General features: G+C 54.4%; 2 protein-coding genes across 2 annotated transcripts in view; one reads left to right on the forward strand and one right to left on the reverse strand.

Annotated features, from left to right (window-relative positions):
* LOC144248828 (uncharacterized) overlaps positions 1-20,453 on the reverse strand; it is a 472,843-nt gene that overhangs the window by 154,018 nt on the left and 298,372 nt on the right. The window contains 1 exon segment of the mRNA XM_077790810.1: positions 16,851-17,191. Within this exon segment, the coding sequence (XP_077646936.1) occupies positions 16,851-17,191 (341 nt within the window).
* Positions 12,794-15,746, forward strand: LOC144248820 (class II histocompatibility antigen, B-L beta chain-like). Its single transcript, XM_077790804.1, has 4 exons — positions 12,794-12,969; positions 13,963-14,105; positions 14,749-15,025; positions 15,590-15,746. Exons 1-4 carry the CDS (start codon positions 12,794-12,796, stop codon positions 15,744-15,746), a joined length of 753 nt encoding a protein of 250 aa, XP_077646930.1.

The raw sequence follows: 20,453 nt of genomic DNA on the forward strand, positions 1-20,453 counted from the left end.
GCAAAAGCAAGCCAAGCCAGCCCACACAAGCCTCTTGTGGAGAACAGACCATGGGGGGAGGTGAGCCAGCTGATAACAAGACAAAACAAACCTTCATTTTCAGAGTCAGTTCTGAGAGCACAGAACAGAATATCAAACATGAACAGAACCCACGATTGGGGATACAAACACCAGAACCTCACCCTGGGACACCTGGGTTTCCACATCAGCAGGAGACAGTTCCTGACAGTCGAAGGGTCAGCGGCAGGGCCCTCATCACACCCGTTCCTTAAATGTTATCTGGCCATGCAGACGGTTTTAGCTACTTCCACAAGTATTTAAATCAACATTGGCTGTTTCACAAATACCTCTGAGTTATTACTGTCAGTTAGTTACAAAAATAAAAGCATTAGTTATTATTTCACAACTACAGCTACTTCTGCAAAAGTTAACATTCTAATGCATGACACATGGCATCCAGTTCAATATTTTGCAATAGCCAAAACTAGTATGTATGTTTTTCACACTGTGCACAAACTAAACTATCAGCCATGAATGAAGTTCTGAGGATATGAGCTACACAGGGGCCAGGGCATTGGCCACAAAAAGCTGACAAATTATATTACAGCAAAAGCAGTTAAAAGTGATTACAAACTGTACTGTATCAAAATCGTTGTGATTAAGAATAAGTTGCAGAAGTCAAGACATAAGAGCAAAAGCCACCAACTACATAGTTCTCTATAACAAACCCAGGGCAGGTGTTTCCCTTGCAGGGAGCACTGGGGCCTTCCCCGGGCCCCTTCTGCCCTCTGGCAGAGCCGGTGGCATTTTCCAGCACACGCAGTTTGTAACCAAGAGTCGGGTGCAGCCCAGAAGGCTCCGAGCGCCTCCTCCCAGGCTGACTCTGCAGATCCGAGGCTGCTCTGGGCTCTGCCAGGGCTCTGCTGGGGCTCAGCTCTGGGCCAGGCTGGGCCCGCTCTCCCCTCACATTGCTCCGGGCAGCTGAGTCACGGAGGGAGGAGGAGGAAGGGACACCTCAAGGGACTTGAGGTTTAAAAGAGTTTTTATTCAAAAAACTGCCATACCAAACAGGCTGTCATAAGAGCCGTAACAAACAGGCTGTCCTAACTACCATAACCAACTAGCACTGCTAACTACCATCACTAACTAGTTGTCCTAACTAACTACTGTAACTAACAGCTGTCCTCCAGTGCTTCATCTCCTCCGCTGCTCCCTCAGTTGCTTTGCTGCGGTGATCAGAGGGGTCAGGCTGGAGAGAGGCTTGGCTGATGATAAAAACGGGTGCTGCCCAAAGGATAAAAAAGAAAGAAATGAACTGTTACTTCCTCACAGGCTCTGTTGCAACAGGACAAAGGGAAATGGTCAGAAACTCAGGAGAGGGAAGCAGGCTCAGGTTAGATCGCAGGCAGAATCTTTTTGCCAGGAGTGGGGAAACACTGACAGAAGGTGCCCAGGGATGTGGGAGGTGCCTCCTCCCTGGGAACATCCAAGCTCAGGCCAGGCAGGGCTCTGAGCACTGGACCTGCCTGAAGGTGGCCCTGCTCCTTGTGGGGCACCAGGGGCAGATGCCCTCGAAAGGACCCTGCCAAGCCAAACCCGGCGAGGATTCTGCTTGCTTTGCGTGTGGAACGCAGTGAGGCTGGAGACTATCGGAGGGGCCCCAGCAGAAAACCCCTCCCTGGTGCTGCTGCTTCCCCTCAGCCACTCGGCATTCACCTGCAGCAGCTCCTGGGCAGACCAGCGCTGCTCCTCGTCCGGCTCCAGGCTGCACTCGAGGAAGTCCCGCAGCAGAGCCGACAGGCGCCGGGGCTCCTGCAGCTGCGGGGTCCCGTTGTGCCGGATCAGAGCGCGAGCCTGCAGGAAAAGCAAACTCAGCGCTCTGCCAGCTTCCTTCCCACCCACAGGTGCTCACAGCGACCCCGGGTTATCAGCCCCAGCTCCAGGGGCACTTTCCTCCCTGGCAAAGATGCTGCTCACAGCTCATTTTCCTGTGCCAACCAAGAAACCCAAACCCTGGTGCTGCCACAGCCATTGGAAAGAGCTGATGCACTTGATTCACATTTTCAGGTCATCCTCAGAGCCAGAAGAGCTGCAACAGCATAAATCCCAAAGCAAATTGTTGCTGGAGACTGCAGAACATTTGTCTGTGTTGAGGCCCGAGTGCTCTGGGAATTCCCTTTCCCAGGTGCAGAAACCTCCAGCTGCTGCTCCCAGTGCAGGGTCACCCTGTGCTCACAGGGCTCTGCAGCCCCTGGAGAATTTGCCTCTTACCATGGCCCTCGTTTCCTTGAAGTAAGGAGGTTCTCCTTCCACCATCTCGATGGTCACAATGCCAAAGGACCAGATGTCCACCTTGGGGCCATAAGGAGAACTGGTCACAACTTCTGGGGCCATCCAGTGAGCAGTGCCCACCATGGAGCTGCGCCGGTCCTGCTCAGAGCTGAGCTGAGCACAGAGGCCAAAATCAGCTGAGGACAGAAACAAACACTGTCAAAGGCAGCTGGAATGAGGAAACCAAGCACCAAGACTCCCCACTCTCAGTCTGAGAATGCAGTAGTGAAGTGAGCTGGAAAAGTGCTCAGGGCTGTAGCCAAGGGAAGGTGGAACTGGACCCTTAAAGAAACCCTCAGCTTTCATGCAGTGGCTTTTACTGATTCCCTTTAAGATTTAGATTCCAACTCCTGCCCTCTGGGAGGGCCATACCCAGAGCAAAGCCACCCCTGGCACCCTGCTGCTCTCCGGAGCTCTCTGCAGGGGCAGCCGCTCTCAGCTGGCAGCAGGGGCCGGGCAGTGCCCCCAGCAGCCCTCGTGGGGCTCTGGCCGGCACTGGGAAGCAGCCCCACAGCCGCACCCGGGAGCGCCGTGCCTGGCCAGGAACACCCACCCAGCTTGACAGAGCCGGCCATGCCCAGGAGGATGTTGGAGCTCTTCAGATCTCTGTGGATCACCTGGTTCGCATGGAGGAAATCCAGGCCCTGCAGGCACTGAGAGAGAACAAGAAACACCAGGACAAAAACCAGTGGCCGGAATCTATCACACAAGAAAGGACAGTTCCGAATTCTGCCAGCAGCAGCTTTGCTGTGACAGGCCAGGAGTGCAGAGCAGACAGGCTCCAGGCAAATGGTTCAGGGCAAAGCTGAGAACAGCACATCAAATCCAGAACAGACAGAGAGTGCCACAACAGCAGGAAAGAGAGCAAGAACAGAGCAGAAGTGCAGCGATGCTGGCAGGCCGTTCACTGCAGAGGCTCTTTCTTCTCCAGCTCATAAAAACAACAGAGAAACAGAGCCCTGAGCATGGAGCCACTCCTGTTCTCACGCCTGTGTGGAAGGACCATCGTGCCCAAGGCGTGGCAGCCACAGGCAGGATCCCTCACCTCCCGACTGACAGCTGCCATCTCTCCTTCAGCCATGCGTGTCTGTCTGACAACGTCCTGCAAAGTTCCTCCATCCATGTATTCCATCACCAGCCAGAGATCTCCGTCAACTAGGAAGCTGGAAGAGAAAAGCAGTGACATGGAGACAAATGTGCAATGCTCAATTCCCCCATGGAAAAGCCTGGAGTGTAGTTTTGCTTCCAGGTCACTTGTCCATGAGGACAGAATCAGATGGAGAGACATTCCTGCCAGGCTGCAGAGTCCTTGGAATCTGCACAGTCTAAAGGAAGAGACACCTGTGAGAAAGGAGAGGCCTTAGATGGCAAGCAGGTGAAAAATGCAGTTTAGCAACAGCCCAGATCAGTGTGGAACCACAACACTGGCCCCCAGCTGGTTCAGCTTCTGAGCTCATCAGTTCCACCATTCCCTGCAGAACAAGGCAACACAACCCCCAGGGTTATCCAGGGGAGGAGGCCGTGCAGCACTTGGGACAAAAGCAATCAGAAAACCTTTCAGAAAGTCCCTTCAGAAACAGGCAAGGCCAGTGCAAAATGGGCAAATGAGGCATTTGTGCAAACAAGGCCCTGGTTTTCCTGGCATCTGCAGCAATGCAAAAGGGCTGGGAAGAAGAAGCCAAGGGAAATAATTTCTGCTGTGGTTTATCAGCACTTGTTGTAAGACACAGAAAACGGGGTCAACTTGAAGGAAAAACCAAACCAAAGCAACCAAAGCACATGGAGGGAGCGAACTGCCAGGCTGCTGTTTTGGGAAGATACGGCTGGGTCAGGCATTTTCAAAACAGGCTACAGACTACGGGTGCCAGGAAAGGTTAAGGAAGGGCCCGTGCACGGGATGAGGCCTGGAGCACTCACCTGTCCAAAGAGTTGACAATGTTGGGGTTCTTCTTGTCCTTCAGGAGCAGGAGCTCATTCACAGCGTGTTCCCTGTTCTGCCCTCTGAGACTCATTTTCTTTATGGCCACCTGAGGGACATTGCAGACCTTTAACTGGAGGAGTCTGTGGCAGGAGGCCACAGCCAACACGGGGCGAGGCTTTTTGGAGCGACGGAGCCGGGCTGTGCCAAACTGCCCTGGGATGGGCACCAGAACTCAGCAAGGGCCACTCCCACAGCCCATTGCTCTGCTCGCTGGGGCTGCTTACAGGACACACGGCCAGAGACATTTGGCCTTGCAAGCCCTGCAGAAATGGCCCCTCAGCTGTCAGCCTCCCAGCTCTAACCACATTCTCTGCACCTACAGTCTTCTCAAATGGCCTCAACACTCTCATTATTATTCAAACACATTTTGCAAGCGGGAGGTAATTCTGGTTCTGTGAAAACAGAGCAAAACAGCCAGGAACCCTTTAGCAATTCCATGGGATTTGGTCATGATTTCAGATGCAGCTGCTTTGTTTGGGATTGCACAACAAAGCAAACACACACATCCATTGCTCAGGTGATCCCTGCCACAGGCTGTCACTGACCCCAGACCCAAAAACAACTGCAGGGTTTAGGAGAGAGCTTTGCTCTGGACATCCATCTTCTCATTTCTCTCCTTCTCTCTCTGTGGACAGCTGAAGTGGAATTAAATCCCCAAATTGAGCCCAAGCAGGATCTCACCCTAATTAGGCCTTGAGGTACCCTTTGAAGATGAAAGGCAGGATGGAAAAACTGCTAAATAGTGCTCCTGTCTGCGGCTGGGGTGAAGATAAATTGGGCCTCAGTCTCCAGCCCTGATGCGTTCACACTTTTAGATATGAAGAGCAAGCCAGCATGTCCTGCTCTGACAGACACCGCTGCCCTCCTTGCATCCCTTTGGGCACTCCAGAAGGACTGAGTGTGTCCCAGCTGTGCTCTGCAGGCTGACACTGCTCTGCCTTCAGAGGAGCAGCCTGTGCAGGAAAGCTCTGCTGGCCCCCAGAGCTGCAGCCACAGCTCCCAGCAGAGGGGAGAGCCCTGGAGAGCTGCCAGACGTGCTGGGCGTGTTGGCACTGACCTCTCCTCCAGTGGCCCTGTCGAGTCCTTTGGAAACGGTTCCGAAAGCCCTGGAGACAAAACAGCAGAGAAGAAAGAAGCAGCGCTTGAGGCCCTGGGAGTGAAAGCCAGCCCAGACAGGAGATCTCTGCTGCCTGCAGCGCTCACAAACACCTGGGTGCATCGACCCTTGCAACAACAGCGCAGCAGCCATCAACCCTCTGCCATGCCAGGTGTGCAAGAGAAAACTGAGACCCAACACGAAGGAATTGGGCTGGAGCAAATCCCAAATGTCCACGCTGAATTGCTTTAGTTCAAAACCTGAAGTGAGCAATGGGTGTCTAAAGAACTGGAAAAGAATGCATTTCATCCTTTTCCATTTCCTGCCTAAGACCTGCAGGATCCACAAGGGCCCTGCCATCAGGCAGGTGATGCATTTTCCCCCAGAGTGCATCAGCTCTGTGTCTGTTGCTGAATGTATGGGCTCTACGAGCTGTGCTAGAATAGAGCACTTATTAGTTCATCTCTGGTTCCTGTTTCTAAACCATTAGGTTGTTAATGCTGACTGGAGGATATTTTTTGAAGCAAAATATTTGAAAGAAATCCCCTTGAGAGCTGTTGTCTGACAGTCACCAGATGGTGAGTGGCTCTTTTAGGCAATCCAGTTCCAGACACAGAAGATCTCCCAGGTCCTGCTCCTTGCTGCAGGCAGGACACTGCCGGCCTCAGGGGCCTGTGACGGCTCCTTCTGACCACAGTTCTCAATTCTGATCAGGACTGAGAGACAGCAGGATGGCACCCCAGTGTCTGAAGGTGTTTGGAGCTCTCCTGACTTCTCCCTTGATCCTGCACCAGCACAGCCCCTGGGCTGCTTGTGCAGAAGTAGCTGCCGTGCACTTACCCTTGGCCAATCTGCTCCACTTCCAAGTATTTCTCGGCAGGCTCCTCCACGCTCACGATGTTCCCTGAAAGAAACCACGTGGAAGAGGCTCCCTCCCAGAGCGAGACCCCGCCAGAGCAGAGCCAGAATGCAGCCCCACTCCCTGGGGCCGTGAGCCCCTTGGTCTCAGCTGGGGAAGGACAATAAATGCCCCTGTGACATTCAGCTGCAGAGCAACGCTGGCTGCAGCTGATGCCGAGACACACACACAGCCCCCTGCTCTGAACACAGGAACAGAGCAGACGTACTCAGCTGCACCAGGCACCACTCCCCTCTCCTCTCTGGCTGCAGGGCTGTGCTGCTGTCAGAACCTTCAGCCCAGGATCCCACAGCGGAGGGAGGTTCCGTGTCCTCTTCCCAAGCACAGGGAGGTTCAGTGTCCTCTTCCCAAGCACAGGGAGGTTCTGGGTCCTCTTCCCAAAATGCTGCAGGTTCGCCATCATCTTTCCAAGCCAGGGGATGTTCACTGTCCTCTTCCCATGCTGGGAGAAGTTCACCCTCCTCTTCCCAAGGCACAGGATGTCCTCTGTCCTCATCCCACAGCGGGAGATGTCCTCTGTCCTCATCCCACACCATGGGGGCTTGGCCATCCTCGTCCTGCACCAGGGGACATCCACTGCCCTTGTCCCACGCCGGGAGATGTCCACTGTCCTTGTCCCACGCCGCAGGAGCCTCGCCGCTGTATTCCCACAGCGCGGGATGTTCGCCCTTGTCTCCCAGAGCAGCGGGAAGTTCACTGTCATCTCCCGGCACCGAGGGAAGTTCACCAGCGTCCCCCAGAACAGCGGGGAGCTCACTGCTGTCTTCCTCCTCTTTGGCCTCGTCTTTGGGAGCAGAGGGAGCCAGAGGAGGGGCTGGTGCTGCTTTTGTGCCCTGTGGACAGATGGCAGCGTGAGGGACGGGAAGTTCTATCTCAGTGATCACCTTATTTATCCTCAGCTGCACATCCAGCTGCACAAAGCAGAAATTGGGTTTGGAGTCCTTCAAACTAACAATGGGCTAAAGTCGACATTGCCACTTATTGTTGGGAAAACGATATTCCATTGTGGCTAAAGCCAGCAAGCAATCCTCTGCCTGCAAAACCAGACCTGCAGCTCTTCAAAAGCTCAGCAGCAGAAAAGGAGAAATCTGCTGGGGATCCCTTTGCTGCTGCTGCTGCTGCTGCAAAGACTCTGACAGGAACTTTCCTTCAGCCTCCCAGGCTGGCACTCGGCTGCCACACTCCGAGCTCACAGCTTGCTGCACAATTCCAAACACCAAAGGTTCCTTTCCCACTCACCGGAGGAGGAGCTGCTCGGAATCCACACATGAGGTGCCCTGCAACAGGAGAGGGAACATGAACCAGATGCTGTCAGGAAAAAACTGCCTGTGGTGGGAAATGCCACAGTGCAAGGCAACCCCGAGAGAGCATTTTGCTTTCCCAGCGTCCCTCCAGGAGCCACAGTCCCTTCCCACAGCAAGAGAACAGCACAAAATGCTGGGCTGGGTCAGTTTTTGGCTGGACAGGGAGTTCCCGGCTCTGCTGCCACAGACTCCCCGCTGGAGGGAACAGAACCCCCCAGGGCTCATTGCAAATGCTGTGCACGCCCCGCTGGCTGCAGACACCCCCTTTTTCAGCTGCAGCTGCTGGCAGGAGCTCTCCCAAAGCAATGGAGCCTTCATGGCCATTTGGTTACAAAGTCAGCTCGGGTCCAGAGGAAGAACAGAAAGCACACAGCAAGCCCAAAGCCACAGCACCGAGGGAAAACCTCGACTTACGTGCCAAGTGGGTTAAAAAATAGCCCGAATAAGCCACAGAGTACAGCGTGCAAACTGCAGCAGCCACGTGCTGGATCATTCTGGCTGCGCTGCACACGTCTGCAGACTGCAGCCCTGCAAGCACACAAGGACACCCGTCAGGGCTGGGCTGGTGCTGAGAATGCCTCGGGCAGGAGGATCCTCCGGCAAGGAGCAGTGCCCAGAGCCACTGGGGACACTGAGGCCTCCGTGTCCCACAGCCACGGGAGCACCTCGGGGACGTGGCAGTGCTCCTGTGACATCACAGCAGCAGCTCACGCAGAAACCGCCCGGAAGGTTCTCCTGGGTCACAAAGGAGCACAAAGAACCCTCCCAGGGCACAGCCTATTGCCCAAAGGCTCCAGGAGGAGCTCTGAAAATGCAGCAAACAGGGACACCCCATAGCCCAGCCTGAACACTGAGGAGGAACAAGGACGGGAGCACAGCAGAGGAAACAGGACCTTTAGTCACCGCTACTTCTGACTAAAGCCAGCAAGCCGTGTTCCCGCGGGGATCTTTGTTCTCGCTCTAAAAACAAGCAAGGTGCTGCACTCGAAATATACAGAAGGCAGGAACTGGGCAGGAGGTGGGATTAGGAAGGAGGAGGAGGAAGATGAGGATCAGGAGCAGGAAAAGAGGAGAAACAGGAGGTTCCAGTGCCCCCTGAGGCCGCAGCACCCTTGGCCCCGGGACCATCGCCCCCAGCTCATCCTGCAGGTGAGAGGGGAGAGGGAGCTTGTCCCAAATATATCGGGGAGTCTCTGAGAGGGTTTTTTATTGGGGTGTGTTGGGAGCTTGCAGATTGTGGAATTGAGCCCCAGATGTTCGTCTGGGAGGCCCAAATAAATCCTGGGAGGTTTTTTTCTGTGTGTGTGTAGGTTTGGATCTTGCAGGACCCCAAAGCTGAGCCCCCTGGGGGATCTTTGGGAGTCCACGGGGCCATTGCCCAGTGTCACCAGGGGGAGGACATTGGTCCTGGGGACCCCCGGGGGAGCAGAGGAGGGGAACCCCTGGGACCCCCGGAGTGGGAAGAGCAGAGAGGGGCGATCCTGGAGCTGGGGGACCCCCGGCTGGCTGGAAAGGGGGGGAGCCTGGAGAGGAGGAACCCCTGGGACACCTGGGATCTCAGAGTAGAGCATCAGGGGAAAAGGGACCCCATGGAGCCCCAACAGCCCCTGGATCATCCCTAAGCAGGACACCTGAGAAGGGGGAACCCCTGGAGCCATTGGACCCCCATCATCCCAAGGAAAGGAAACCTCTGGAACCCCAAAAGTGGAGAGATCAGAGATAGGGAACTCCTGGGAGAGTTGTTTTGGGCTGAACCTTGAGACTGTGGAGATTTTCATGGACACAAGAGTCCTGCTGAGTTCTAGAGATGGACTTGGGTAGGAGGAGCCTCCAGTCCAAGGCAGTCTCACCTTGGTTTTCCCCAAACCAGGATTTGTCATTCCCAGGGTGTGGCTGGATGGAGGAGGAGGAAAAGCCCCGGAGATGCTGCAGGAGGAGGAACTGCAAACCCAGCCCAGGGAGCTGCGGGGAGGAAAGAGCCCCCTGAGCCAGGAAGGCGGGTGGAGATCCAGCCAGAGCTCGGAGCTGGTGGAGAAGCCTCATGGCAGGGAGAAGTCCCACAAGTGCTTGGAATGTGGGCAGGGTTTCAGCTGGAACTCCCACCTGATGGAACACCAGAGGATCCACACTGGGGAGAGGCCCTACGAGTGTGGGGAGTGTGGGAAGAGCTTCAGTGGGACCTCCGACCTCACCAAGCACCACAGGATCCACACTGGGGAACGGCCCTATGAGTGCTTGGAATGTCAGAAGAGCTTCAGGTGGAATTCAGAGATCATCACTCAGCAGCACTTCCACACCAGGGAGGCCCTGCGGGTGTCCTGAGTGGGGGCAGAGCTTCGTGCGCTGCTCCAGCTCCATCCCTATGGGAGGATCCGGGCTGGATGATCCCCAGTTGTTGCAGCCTGAGCTGCTACAAGGAGAGTCCACGTAAAGAAGCAGAAAAGGCCTTTGCATGGTATCCACAGATGTCTGAATCAGCCATGCCGTGAGATGTTCAGGGTTTTCCCCAGCACGCCCATCCCCCTGCTCCAACTCTCAGCTCTCCCTGTCCTGAGGAGTCGGGGTGGGGGTGACCCTGGTCCCTGGGCAGTACAAAGATGAGGCCCAGTCAGGGAACAGGGAGGGAGTGGCCCAGGGACACAGGAACAGACACAGGAACAGGGCAAGGAGCAAACAGAGTCCAACAGCCCCTTGAGGGAAGCCTCCCGCGTCTCCCCAAACCAGGGAAATGCCCCCCAGGATCCCCACAATTCCCCTTTTTATATTATTAAGAAAGCTTCTCTGGAGGATCAACTGATTCAACACAAAATGACAAAATCAATCAAAAGCGCTCATACGACAATTTTCAAAATGCAAACAATTCTGAGTCTCTAATGTCCAAATAGATTTTCTTAGAGCTGGCAGGAGGGATGTGGGGTTTTCTTAGTCCGGTTTATCAGGAGATGGAATCAGGAGCCTTCAGTAGGGACTGGTTCTCTGGCCCCTGTGGCAGTGCTGCTGGCTGTGACAGACTCTGTACGAAGTAATGTAGGTGGTGGTGTGCCTGTTGGAAACTCCAAATAGAAATCATTACTTTTTAAGAAAAAGATGGTTAATTTAGGAAAACTTTCCTTTCTTCCCCCCCAATTACACTCCTTCAGGTATTATGAAGGAACTCTGGGGAAAGGGACTAGTGGAGGGAGGCCATGGAAAGGGGGAAAAGGAGGTAGGAATTTGTGGGAACATAAAAAAGGGGTAATAGGACAAGGGAAAGGAAACAGGGAAAGTGGGAGGGGGGCAGGGAGGCCACAGGAATTGGGGAAGGGTATTAGAAGAAGTGGGACTTATCAGACAGGAAAGTTGTTTTGATATGGAGGTGGAGTCTTGGATGGAAGGTGGCTTATCGGTGTTCTGTGCTCTTTCAGCTTTTGGGCTGTTGCTGGGATTTGGCTGCTGGTTTTGGGTTTAATTTCCCCGGTAGGCGTGTGGAGGACTTCCATGACATGGGTAATATTTCGCAGGTTTGCAGTTTGGTGCATGTTTGATACCTTGCACTGGAACTCCACCAGGTCCTGTCACATCTGCTGCTTGGGGGCTTTTTCTTCCTTGTATTATATTAAATTCCACAATTTCTACATCTCCTAGACTGTGGAGTAATTTCCTGGGGTTATTCTTTTTTATAGCAGTCTGTTGAACAAACACATCTTGTTTGTTATCATTCAGGGTTATGAAACCGTATCTGTTTTTGACATTGAACCATTTCCTGTCCCCAGAACGTTCATGGCAAGGACTTTTTCACCTTGGCCAGCGGGTTTGCGTGTGTGTTGGTGATGCTGGACGTGGCGCCGGTGCTGGGGCGCTGCCGTGCGGGGCTCGTCCCGCTCCCGGCGCTGGCGGCCGCGCCGAGGCTCGGCCCCTTCTCCTTCCCGGGCTCTGTCCCGGCCGGTGCCCGCGGACGCTGCGGGCGCAGGAGCTCCGGAGCAGCAGCGGGGCGGGGGCGGCAGTTTCGCCCCAGGACTGCGGTTCTGAGCCGCCCCCGGCGGGGCTGCCCGCCCGCCGGCCTCGCCCACCCGCCCTCGGCCCCGGGGCCGCGGCTGCCGCTCGTTGTCTCCGTGCGGGACCGCGCCGCGCTCCCCACCCGTTTCCCGGACGCTGCGAGGGCTGATCATTTCTAGGTGTTCTGGAGAGGGCAGCGAGGTGAGTTAAAGTGCACAGGAGGCCAGTGAGGGCAGTTTGCTTAGAAATGGCCGAACTGGCCACAGTTCAAGCACCTCTCGTTGTTAATGGGCACCACTGCCTCCCCCACCCCTTTGCTCATGGCCAGGGCTAAAGCAGTTTCTGAAGAAGAGGCCTTAGTGCAGGTGTCGACCATCTGTGGGATGGTTGGCTCTGGATCTTGGGGAAGAGCTCCGAGAAGCTTTTTGGTTTCCAGGTTGGCGTTAGACATTGCCATTTTTCCCAGGAGTTCATCCCTGGCCTCTACATTATCAATTTGGCGATCGATGGCCTCTGGGAGGTGGTCAACAAACTTAACAAATGTCTCTTCAACCCCCTGATGGATTGAAGAAAAGTTTTGGACAAGGGTGGTTCCAACAGGGATTTTTAAAGGAGCAGTCTTTGCAGCAGATTTGATGTCATCTAAGACATTGTTGGGCAGCATGACCTGATCCTCTGGTCTGCTAAATTCCCCCTCTCCTGCCAAAGTCTCAGGGCCTTCCTGGCCTTCGCCTAAAACTTCACTCAAGTCATACTTGGATAGGATTGGCTTTAAAAGTTTTTTCCACTGCAATAGTGCAGTGGTAATGTAATGGAAGGCATGGGGAATTAAGGTATGTCCTGTGAAAGTTTAGTCCAATACATTTTTAAAATATGGAGAATTGCGGCCGTAGTCTCTGGCCGCTTTTCTCAACTCCTTCCCCTCAGTGTGAGGAATCCGCTCCCATCGCGGCTCCTTTCCCCGTTTAATGACGACAGGCGCCGCAAGGCAATCGAGATCTCTCACCAAGTCCAGGTCCCCATCCCGCAGGGCTCCTCCCTGATCCGTGTCCAGCCTCCTCCCGGCCTGTTGTTACTGCCGGGGTGCCGCTGTCCTCATCCTCTTCGGAAGGTGGGTCGGGGCGCGCTGGAGCGCGCAGCCTCCAGCGGAGCGGTGGGGCCCGGTGACTCGGGGCCTGCAGGCCAGCATGGCGGGCTTCCAGCCAGGCCCGCGTTCGGTTCCGCGGCGTGGGAACCGGGATGGGCTGGAGAAGGAGGGAACCACCCTCAAGGGCCCACTCGGGGATGTGGGCAGGGGACAGAAGGGGCTGGTCCCGACGGTGACACCATCGACGCAGCTGCGAGCGCAGGGGAGGGACCCGAGGCGGGGCTGTACAACTGACATTCCTGGAGCTGGGGACCAAACTGGGGACAGGGCAGTCGGGGACAAGGGAGCGGGGAAGGCTCTGCTGGAGTGGCCAGGGCCAGCCCGAGAGAGGGACTGAGTGGGGCAGGAGGCAGCAGGGAGTAGGTGACAGCCCTGTGCCCGTGGGCAGGGTCTGGCTCCCATCCCACCCATAGAGGAAGCAGGGTTAGGATCAGGGAGGGAGGAACACAGGGAAGAAGAACCAGGGACCCAACTTTCTCCCTTAGGCTTTACTAATTTAAAAATCAAATTGAAAATAGGATTAAACTTGCCCACTTTATAATTCCCCCCCACTTGTATATCATAAATGCATCACCCAACTTTCCCCCAGAACGAAACTGACAAAACATCTTCCTGGGAAGCCTCAGGAAAGTGCTCAAACAAAAACCGAACAAAAGTTTTTTTAAATGAAACATTCCCTAGTACTAAGGTTGCTTTAATCTGAATATAAATCTCTCATTGAGCTGGGGATAAATGATTGTCCATGTTTCCCAAACAACCCAAAATTCCCCCCCACGAGGCAAAAGGATGAACTTAAGATAAATGTGTTCATGTGTGGAGCTCTCCCCCGGGCACCTGGCAGCCCACGCTGCGAGTACTCACCAATGCGAGGGACACAAAGGAAAAGCGAAACCTCGAGGGGGCTGGTGGGCTCCTGCCGGTCCTTTGGATTCTGAAAGCTTCCCTTCCAAAGCGGCAGCCTTTCCTCAGAATTCCAAAGGGGTGCCGACAGGCCAGGAGAAACAGTCCTCACAAAGCGAAGGAAGAAGCTGGTCCCAAACGACGCTTGAATTCCCAAAGATCCCGGATCCGATGACCTTCAGGAGACACTCTCCGGGACTGGACAACTGCCCAAGGTCCCTGTTCTGGGAGCCATTTGTTCCAGCCTGAACTGCTACGAGGAGAGTGCAGGGTAAAGAAGCAGAAAAGGCCTTTGCATGGTATCCACAGATACCAGGGGACAGATACTCCAGGGACAGCAGCCAGGTACTGCAACAGCGACCCGCACGTTATGGAGCAAAGAAGGACTGCGGTGGACTGGCTCTGCCGGTACAACCACGAGTATCTCAGCCCGTTCCTCACGGAGCGCCGAGGTGAGCGCGGGGCAGAGCGTGTGCCCTCGAGCCCTGCTCTGGCAATGACCCTGAGGCCCCTCAAAACCTCCCTGGGAATCGCCCCAGAGCCCTCAGCCCTCCTTGTGCCCATCCCCGAGACCTTCTGTCCCTGCCACTGACCCCCGTGGCTCTCCCAGTCCATCCCAGTCTCTCCCAGTGCCTCCCGGCTGTCCATCTCAGCCTGGCGTGGCGCTGCCGCCCCTCAGCCAATCAGAGCGCGAGTCTCTGATGACTCATCAGTTGCCAGGCAGACCCGCAGCGCCGCGTGCCCCGCACTGGACTCGGCCTCCCAGTGCCGCGCGCTTCATTCCCAGTTCCTTCGCAGTGCCCCCCATTCCCTCCCACTCCTTCCCAGCCCATTCCCAGTTCCTCCCAGTGCCGCCCCAGTCCCTCCCACTCCTTCCCAGCCCATTCCCGGTTCCTCCCCAGTTCACTCCGAGATCTCCACCCTCTCCGAGTGCCCCCCATCCCCTCCCCTCTCTCTGAGTATCATCCCAGTCTTTCCCAGTTCATTCCAAGTCCCTCTCAGTCCATTCCCAGTCTGCCCCAAGGCCACACCACCCCTCCCCTCTCTCTCCCAGTTCCCCCCAGCTGATCCCAGTGTGTCCCCGCTCTCTCCCAGTGACCCCCAGCGTGTCCATCTCGCTGGTGCCCTCGAGCTCCCAGCCCGGCCCCGGCCGCCTGCTCTGCTCCTTGGTGGATTTCTACCCGGCCCACGTCCAGCTGAGGTGGTTCCAGGGCCAGCAGGAGCTCTCTGTGGTGGCCACCGACATGGTCCCCAACTGGGACTGGACCCACCAGCTCCTGGTGCTGCTGGAAACCCCAACCCGGGCCGGGCTCACCTCCACCTGCCAGGTGCAGCACGTCAGCCTGGAGCACCCCTTGAGCCAGCACTGGGATACAGGGGAGGAATTGGGGGCACTGGGAGAGCCATTGGGATGTGCTGGGAGCAACTGGGAGGGAGTAGGAGAGAGCCTGATTTCAACTGGGAGAGGAGGTTGTGGGTTTGGAAGGGCTAAGAAGGGGTTTGAAGGATACCGGGGAGGGTGGGAAGGGATTCTGGGGGTCCTGGTGGACACTGGGAGGGAGTTTGGGTGTGCTGGGTATGACTGGGAGGGATGTGAGTGAGCCTGGAGGAGCTGGATGGAGATTGGGGATGGAAGAGCAGAGATTGGGACAAGGTTGGTTGTGCTGGGAAGAGACTGGGAGGGGTCTGGATGAACCCTGGTGGGGCTGGGAAGGGAATGAGAGAGAGTTTGGGGGTCCTGGAGCAGTGGGGGGCAACTGGAAGGAGGCTGTGGGATACTGAGAGGGACAGGAGGGGCTTTGGTGGGTCCTGGGAAGGTGAGGAAGGGATCAAGAGGGAGGTTTCAGGGGTCCTGAGTAGGTTGGGAGCAACCAGGAGGGTGCTTGGAGGGGCCTGGGTGCCTGTGAGAGTTTCTGGGGGGTCCTGACCCCTGCGGAGACCCCAGAGATGCTGCTGGATGCTGCCACAGCAAGATGCTGACAGGAACTGGAGACTCCGAGTTGGGCTTCATCTTCCTGGCACTGGGGATCTGGTTCTACCTGCACAAGAAAGGGGGGTCCCGTGAGTCGTATCCCACCTCCCCCAGAATGTGAATGGTCCCCCCGGGGACCCCAGCCCGGTGTCACCCCCCGTTCTCTGCCCACAGAGCTCCTGAGCCACTGGCAGTGAGAGCCCCTCCCCGTGGCCCCGGACCCGGCCGGGATCCCCGCTCCATCCCCACGCTGATTTTGGGAGGGTCGAGTGTCCCCCCAGCCCTGCTGTCACTCTGCCCCTGCCCGCCTGCTCCCAGTGTTCCCAGTAAAGCTTCCCAGTTAAACCCAGCCCAGTTCCTGGGGGCACTGCGGAGGGACTTGGGGGGACCCCACGGCGGGGCCGGCACTGGGCAGGGAGGGCGGGTCCAGGTGGGGAACACTGCCTGCTGCGGGTCTGCCCGGCAACTGGTGAGTCATCAGCCCCGCTCTCGCTGATTGGCTGACTCTTCTCCACCGCGTTCTCTCATTGGCTGAGGAGAGGCCCGGCAGTGCAGAGAAGGAACGGGAGAGATCCCGCCCCGAGCACCGGCACGGGGACAACAGACCCGGCCTGGGCACAGGGAGGGAATTTATTACCAACCAAACCACGGCAGCACCAGGAGAAGGGAAAGAAATCCCTCCAGCACCTTCCCCCACCCAACGGGGATCACCCACAACAGGGTTATCCACCATGGAGAGACGGGGACATCCCAGTTTAGACCACAGCCAATTTTATTGAGTGTACCAGGTGTTTATACAGGGATTGACTTGTATGGTGCTTATAGAGGGCTCTGTTTCTGGTAACAATTTCCCATTGGTTACACATTCTTCGTGACATCCAGTAACCTGGGAACATTTATGTTATCACAAAGACTCACACCATGTTGCTTGGTCAGTCTTCTTGCCCAGGGAGACTTCAAGTGTGTCTGTGTCTCCCACAGTTTCTGCTCAGTCAGGCCTCAGATATCGGGCCCCTTTATCAGCTCCATTGCTTTACTCTCTGTTTTATTCCCCATACGGGGACACCAGGGCTCTGCCCCATGGGGGTCACTGGGGATCATCCAGCCCGGATCCTCCCATGGGGGATGGAGCTGCAGCAGCGCACCAAGCTCTTCCCTCACTCTCTTCCCTCACTCCAAGCTCTTCCCTCACTCGGGGCACTCACAGGGCTTCCCTTAGTGGTGCCTCCGTTGGTGTTGTGTCAGTTGAGAGCTCCCAAAGAAGTTCTTCCCACACTTCCCACACTCGTAGGGCCTCTCCCCGGTGTGGATGCGCCGGTGCACAGTGAGATTGGAGTTGTCCTTGAAGCCCTTCCCGCAGTCGGGGCAGAGGAAGGGCCTCTCCTCTGTGTGACTCCGCTTGTGTCTGAGGAGAGTGGAGCTTCTCTGAAACCTCTTCCCACACTCCCCACACTCGTAGGGCCGTTCCCCAGTGTGGATCCTCTGGTGCCGGATGAGGCTGGAGCTCCACCTGAAACCCTTCCCACATTCCAAGCACTTGTGGGGCTTCTCCCTGCCATGAGGCTTCTGCACCAGCTCCGAGCTCTGGCTGGATCTCTGCCCGCCTTCCTGGCTCAGGGAGGCTCTTTCCTCCCCACAGCTCCCTGGGCTGGGTTTGCAGCTCCTCCTCCTGCAGCATCTCCGGGGCTTTTCCTCCTCCTCCATCCAGCCACGCCCTGGAAATGACAAATCCTGGTTAGAGGGAAAAACAAGAGAAGAGCTGCTTGGACTGGAGGTTCCGCCTTGCCCAAGTCCATCCCTGGAAGTCATTGGGAATCTTGTGTCTGTAAGAACCTCCAAAACACCAAGATTCAGCCCAAAAGTCCCACAAACTTCAAGACACAAATCAAAAACTCCCTGAACATCACAAGTCAGCAAAAACCTCCTCTACAAGATAAAGATTCAGTTCCCACATAAAACCAAAGCACCAACATTTAGCCCAATAAAGCTCAGAAACACCAAGATTCACCCCGTGAAAATCGTGGATCCCCCTCCACAGTCACCTGCTGCATGTGGGGGGAGCAGCGCTCCTGGGGCTGGGGGGAGGCTGCAGACACAGGGAGGGGTGGAACCTTCTGCTGCTTCCTCTTTCTGCTCCTTCTCCTCCTCCTCTTGTGTCTCTACTCTTCCTCACACTCCTCTTCCTCCTGCTATTCCTCCTTCTCCTGCACAATCCCACCCTCTCCTGCCACCTGCATCGTTTGACCATTCTGTTCCTCAAGCCTGCTTCTCCTTCCCTTCTCCTCCTGCCCCCAGGCCCAGCACCCACTGCCGGCTCCCTCTTCCCCCCACACCCACAGCATCCCAGCGCAGGGGCAGGGATGGAGCTGGGGCAGGTCGGGCTGGGGCAGCGCTGGGCTCTCGGCCGCTCCCGCCCGCACTCGGTCCCCACTGCAGCCGCTCCCGCCAGGACAGCGCGGGGGGGCCCGGCCTTGGCGCTGCCCCACTCCCACCTCCCCAAATTCCCCTCGCGGGGCCATGGGGCCGAGGGGGGGCGCAGGTGGGTCCAGGTGGGGAATGCTGAGATAATTTTAAGAGTGGGTCCCCAAGAAGAAGAATTGGAATTTGTGGTAGACACAGGGGCAAAAAGAACCTTTATGTTAAATATTCCAAAAGGTTATAGTGTAAGCAAAGATACCGTAATAGTAACAGGAGCAAAAGGAGAGAGTTCCACAGTACCCGTTATTAAAAATGTGGTAATAGAGGGAGAAACTAGATTTTGGATGAGGGATGTTTTCTTGGTCCCAGGGGCAGGTAGCAATTTATTGGGACAAGATTTACAGGTGAAATTAGGAATAGGGGTTGTTCCAGAAGATGGGAAGATGACAGCTAGACTTTTAAAACTAGGCCAGGAGGATGGAAGAAGAATTAACAAGGAAGTTTGGGCTGGGGAGGGAAATAGGGGAAGATTAAATATTAACCCCATAAAGATTACAACTGAGGAAAAAAAAATTGTCCCATACATGTACAGCACTATCCTGTATCTTTAGAAGGACGGGAATGTTTAAAGCCAGTAATAGAAGGACTAATAAAGGATGGACATTAGAACCTTGTATGTCTCCCCATAATACCCCAATACTCCCAGTAAAGAAGCCTGATGGGAGCTATAGACTGGTACAAGCCTTAAGGGAGGTTAACAAAGGAACTCAGACCCGCTATCCAGTGGTACCAAATCCTTATACTCTTTTCAGTAAAGTTCCTCCCCAGCATCAGTGGTTTAGTGTAGTGGACCTTAAAGATGCCTTTTGGGCTTGCCCATTAGCCCAGGAGAGCAAGTTATCTTTGCTTTTGAATGGAAGGACCCACTAACTGGGAGAAAACAGCAATTAAGATGGACAAAACTACCACAGGGGCTTACAGAATCCCCAGACTTATTCGGACAAGCTTTAGAAACAATACTACAAACTTTCCCCACTCCCCCTGAAATACAAATTATCCAATAAGTGGAGAATCTTTTACTTTCTGGGGAAGCTGAAGCTGGAGAGGCTACTATAAAGCTTTTGAACTTTCTTGGGGAAAAAAGATTAAGGGTATCAAAAGGGAAGCTGCAATTTGTAGAATCAGAGGTAAAATATCTTGGACACTTGCTTAGTAAGGGTAGTTGGAAGCTCAACCCAGACTAAAACACAGGGATTCTATCCCTTCCCCCTCCCTCTTCAAAGGGGGAAATCAGAAAGATACTCAGATTATTGGGATATTATAGATTGTGGATCGAAGGATATACACAGGCAGTAAAATTTTTGAATAAAAAAAACTGACAGAGGGAGATGATATAAAATGGATCAAAAAGGGTAATGAAAAACTAAGAAAAAAGAAGTTAAAACTAGCCCCAATATCAACTTTAAGCTTACCTTCACTAGCAACACTCTTTCATTTGTATGTAAATGAAAAAAAGGGGGTAGCTCATAGGGTTTTGTTTCAAGAGTGGGGAGGAGTAAAGAGACCCATGGCTTATTTATCAAAGATGTGGGATCCAGTAAATCAAGGCTGGCCAGTGTGTATTCAAGCTACAGCAGCTACTGCAATCCTAGTAGAGGAAAGTCATAAACTGACTTCTAGAGGTAAATTAATTGTAATTGTGTGCACACCTCATGCAGTACTAAATTTCTTCCAATTTGCTTTGTGATTTTTATCTTGAAATACATAACTTACTGTACTCTAGGATTGAAAAACTAGTTTACAGCTGTGACATAGCAAAACCTGCTATTAATTTGAGTCAATGCAGGCTGTTCAATCAAGTGTTCTCAGTGTGTAAAGTTAAACTAAAGGCAACACCAGCTGCTTGGTAGGTCAATGAGAAAAAATTTTCCTTCCAACCAATCCTTTTTCATGTACCCAAATGTGTTTTGCTTTCTTCGTTTTTTTGTTTTGTTTGTTTGCTGTTTTTTCTGGAAGTGCTAACTACTTGTAGTGTATCTAGAAGAGCAAATAAAATTGTGCATACAAAACACTTGTAAAAAAATAGGGCTCATTTTTTCCCACAATGGGAGGTGGCTACATATAGAAAAGGGAAACTACAAAGCTAGATGAAGAAAAAGTTTCAGTATCTTCTAATGTAAACAATTTGTTACTTCCAGCATCACAGTGGGTGTGTGACACACACATATGAAAAAGATGGTGAGGGAGATCTCTGTTTACTACAGTTTCCTATTTCTTGAATGAGTTAGAGAGCTATGAAGCAATTGTGACTCCTTGTGTGGATTACCCACGCCTGCAGGGAGGGCTTGGCCATGGTTCCCTCTGTGCTGCAGGCAGCCCTGCAGCGTGGCAGCAGTGGCTTGCCTCTGGT

The sequence above is a fragment of the Lonchura striata genome, unplaced genomic scaffold (assembly GCF_046129695.1).
Source record: "Lonchura striata isolate bLonStr1 unplaced genomic scaffold, bLonStr1.mat Scaffold_92, whole genome shotgun sequence".
Classification (NCBI taxonomy): Eukaryota; Metazoa; Chordata; class Aves; order Passeriformes; family Estrildidae; genus Lonchura; species Lonchura striata.

Excerpts from the sequence above, each read along its gene's own strand:
- LOC144248820 (XM_077790804.1), top strand. The coding sequence starts at position 12,794 with ATGGCGGGCTTCCAGCCAGGCCCGCGTTCGGTTCCGCGGCGTGGGAAC. Across the intron at positions 14,106-14,748 it reads GTTCCTCACGGAGCGCCGAG|TGACCCCCAGCGTGTCCATC; the intron begins GTGAGCGCGGGG and ends GCTCTCTCCCAG. Across the intron at positions 15,026-15,589 it reads CCCTTGAGCCAGCACTGGGA|AGACCCCAGAGATGCTGCTG; the intron begins TACAGGGGAGGA and ends TGACCCCTGCGG.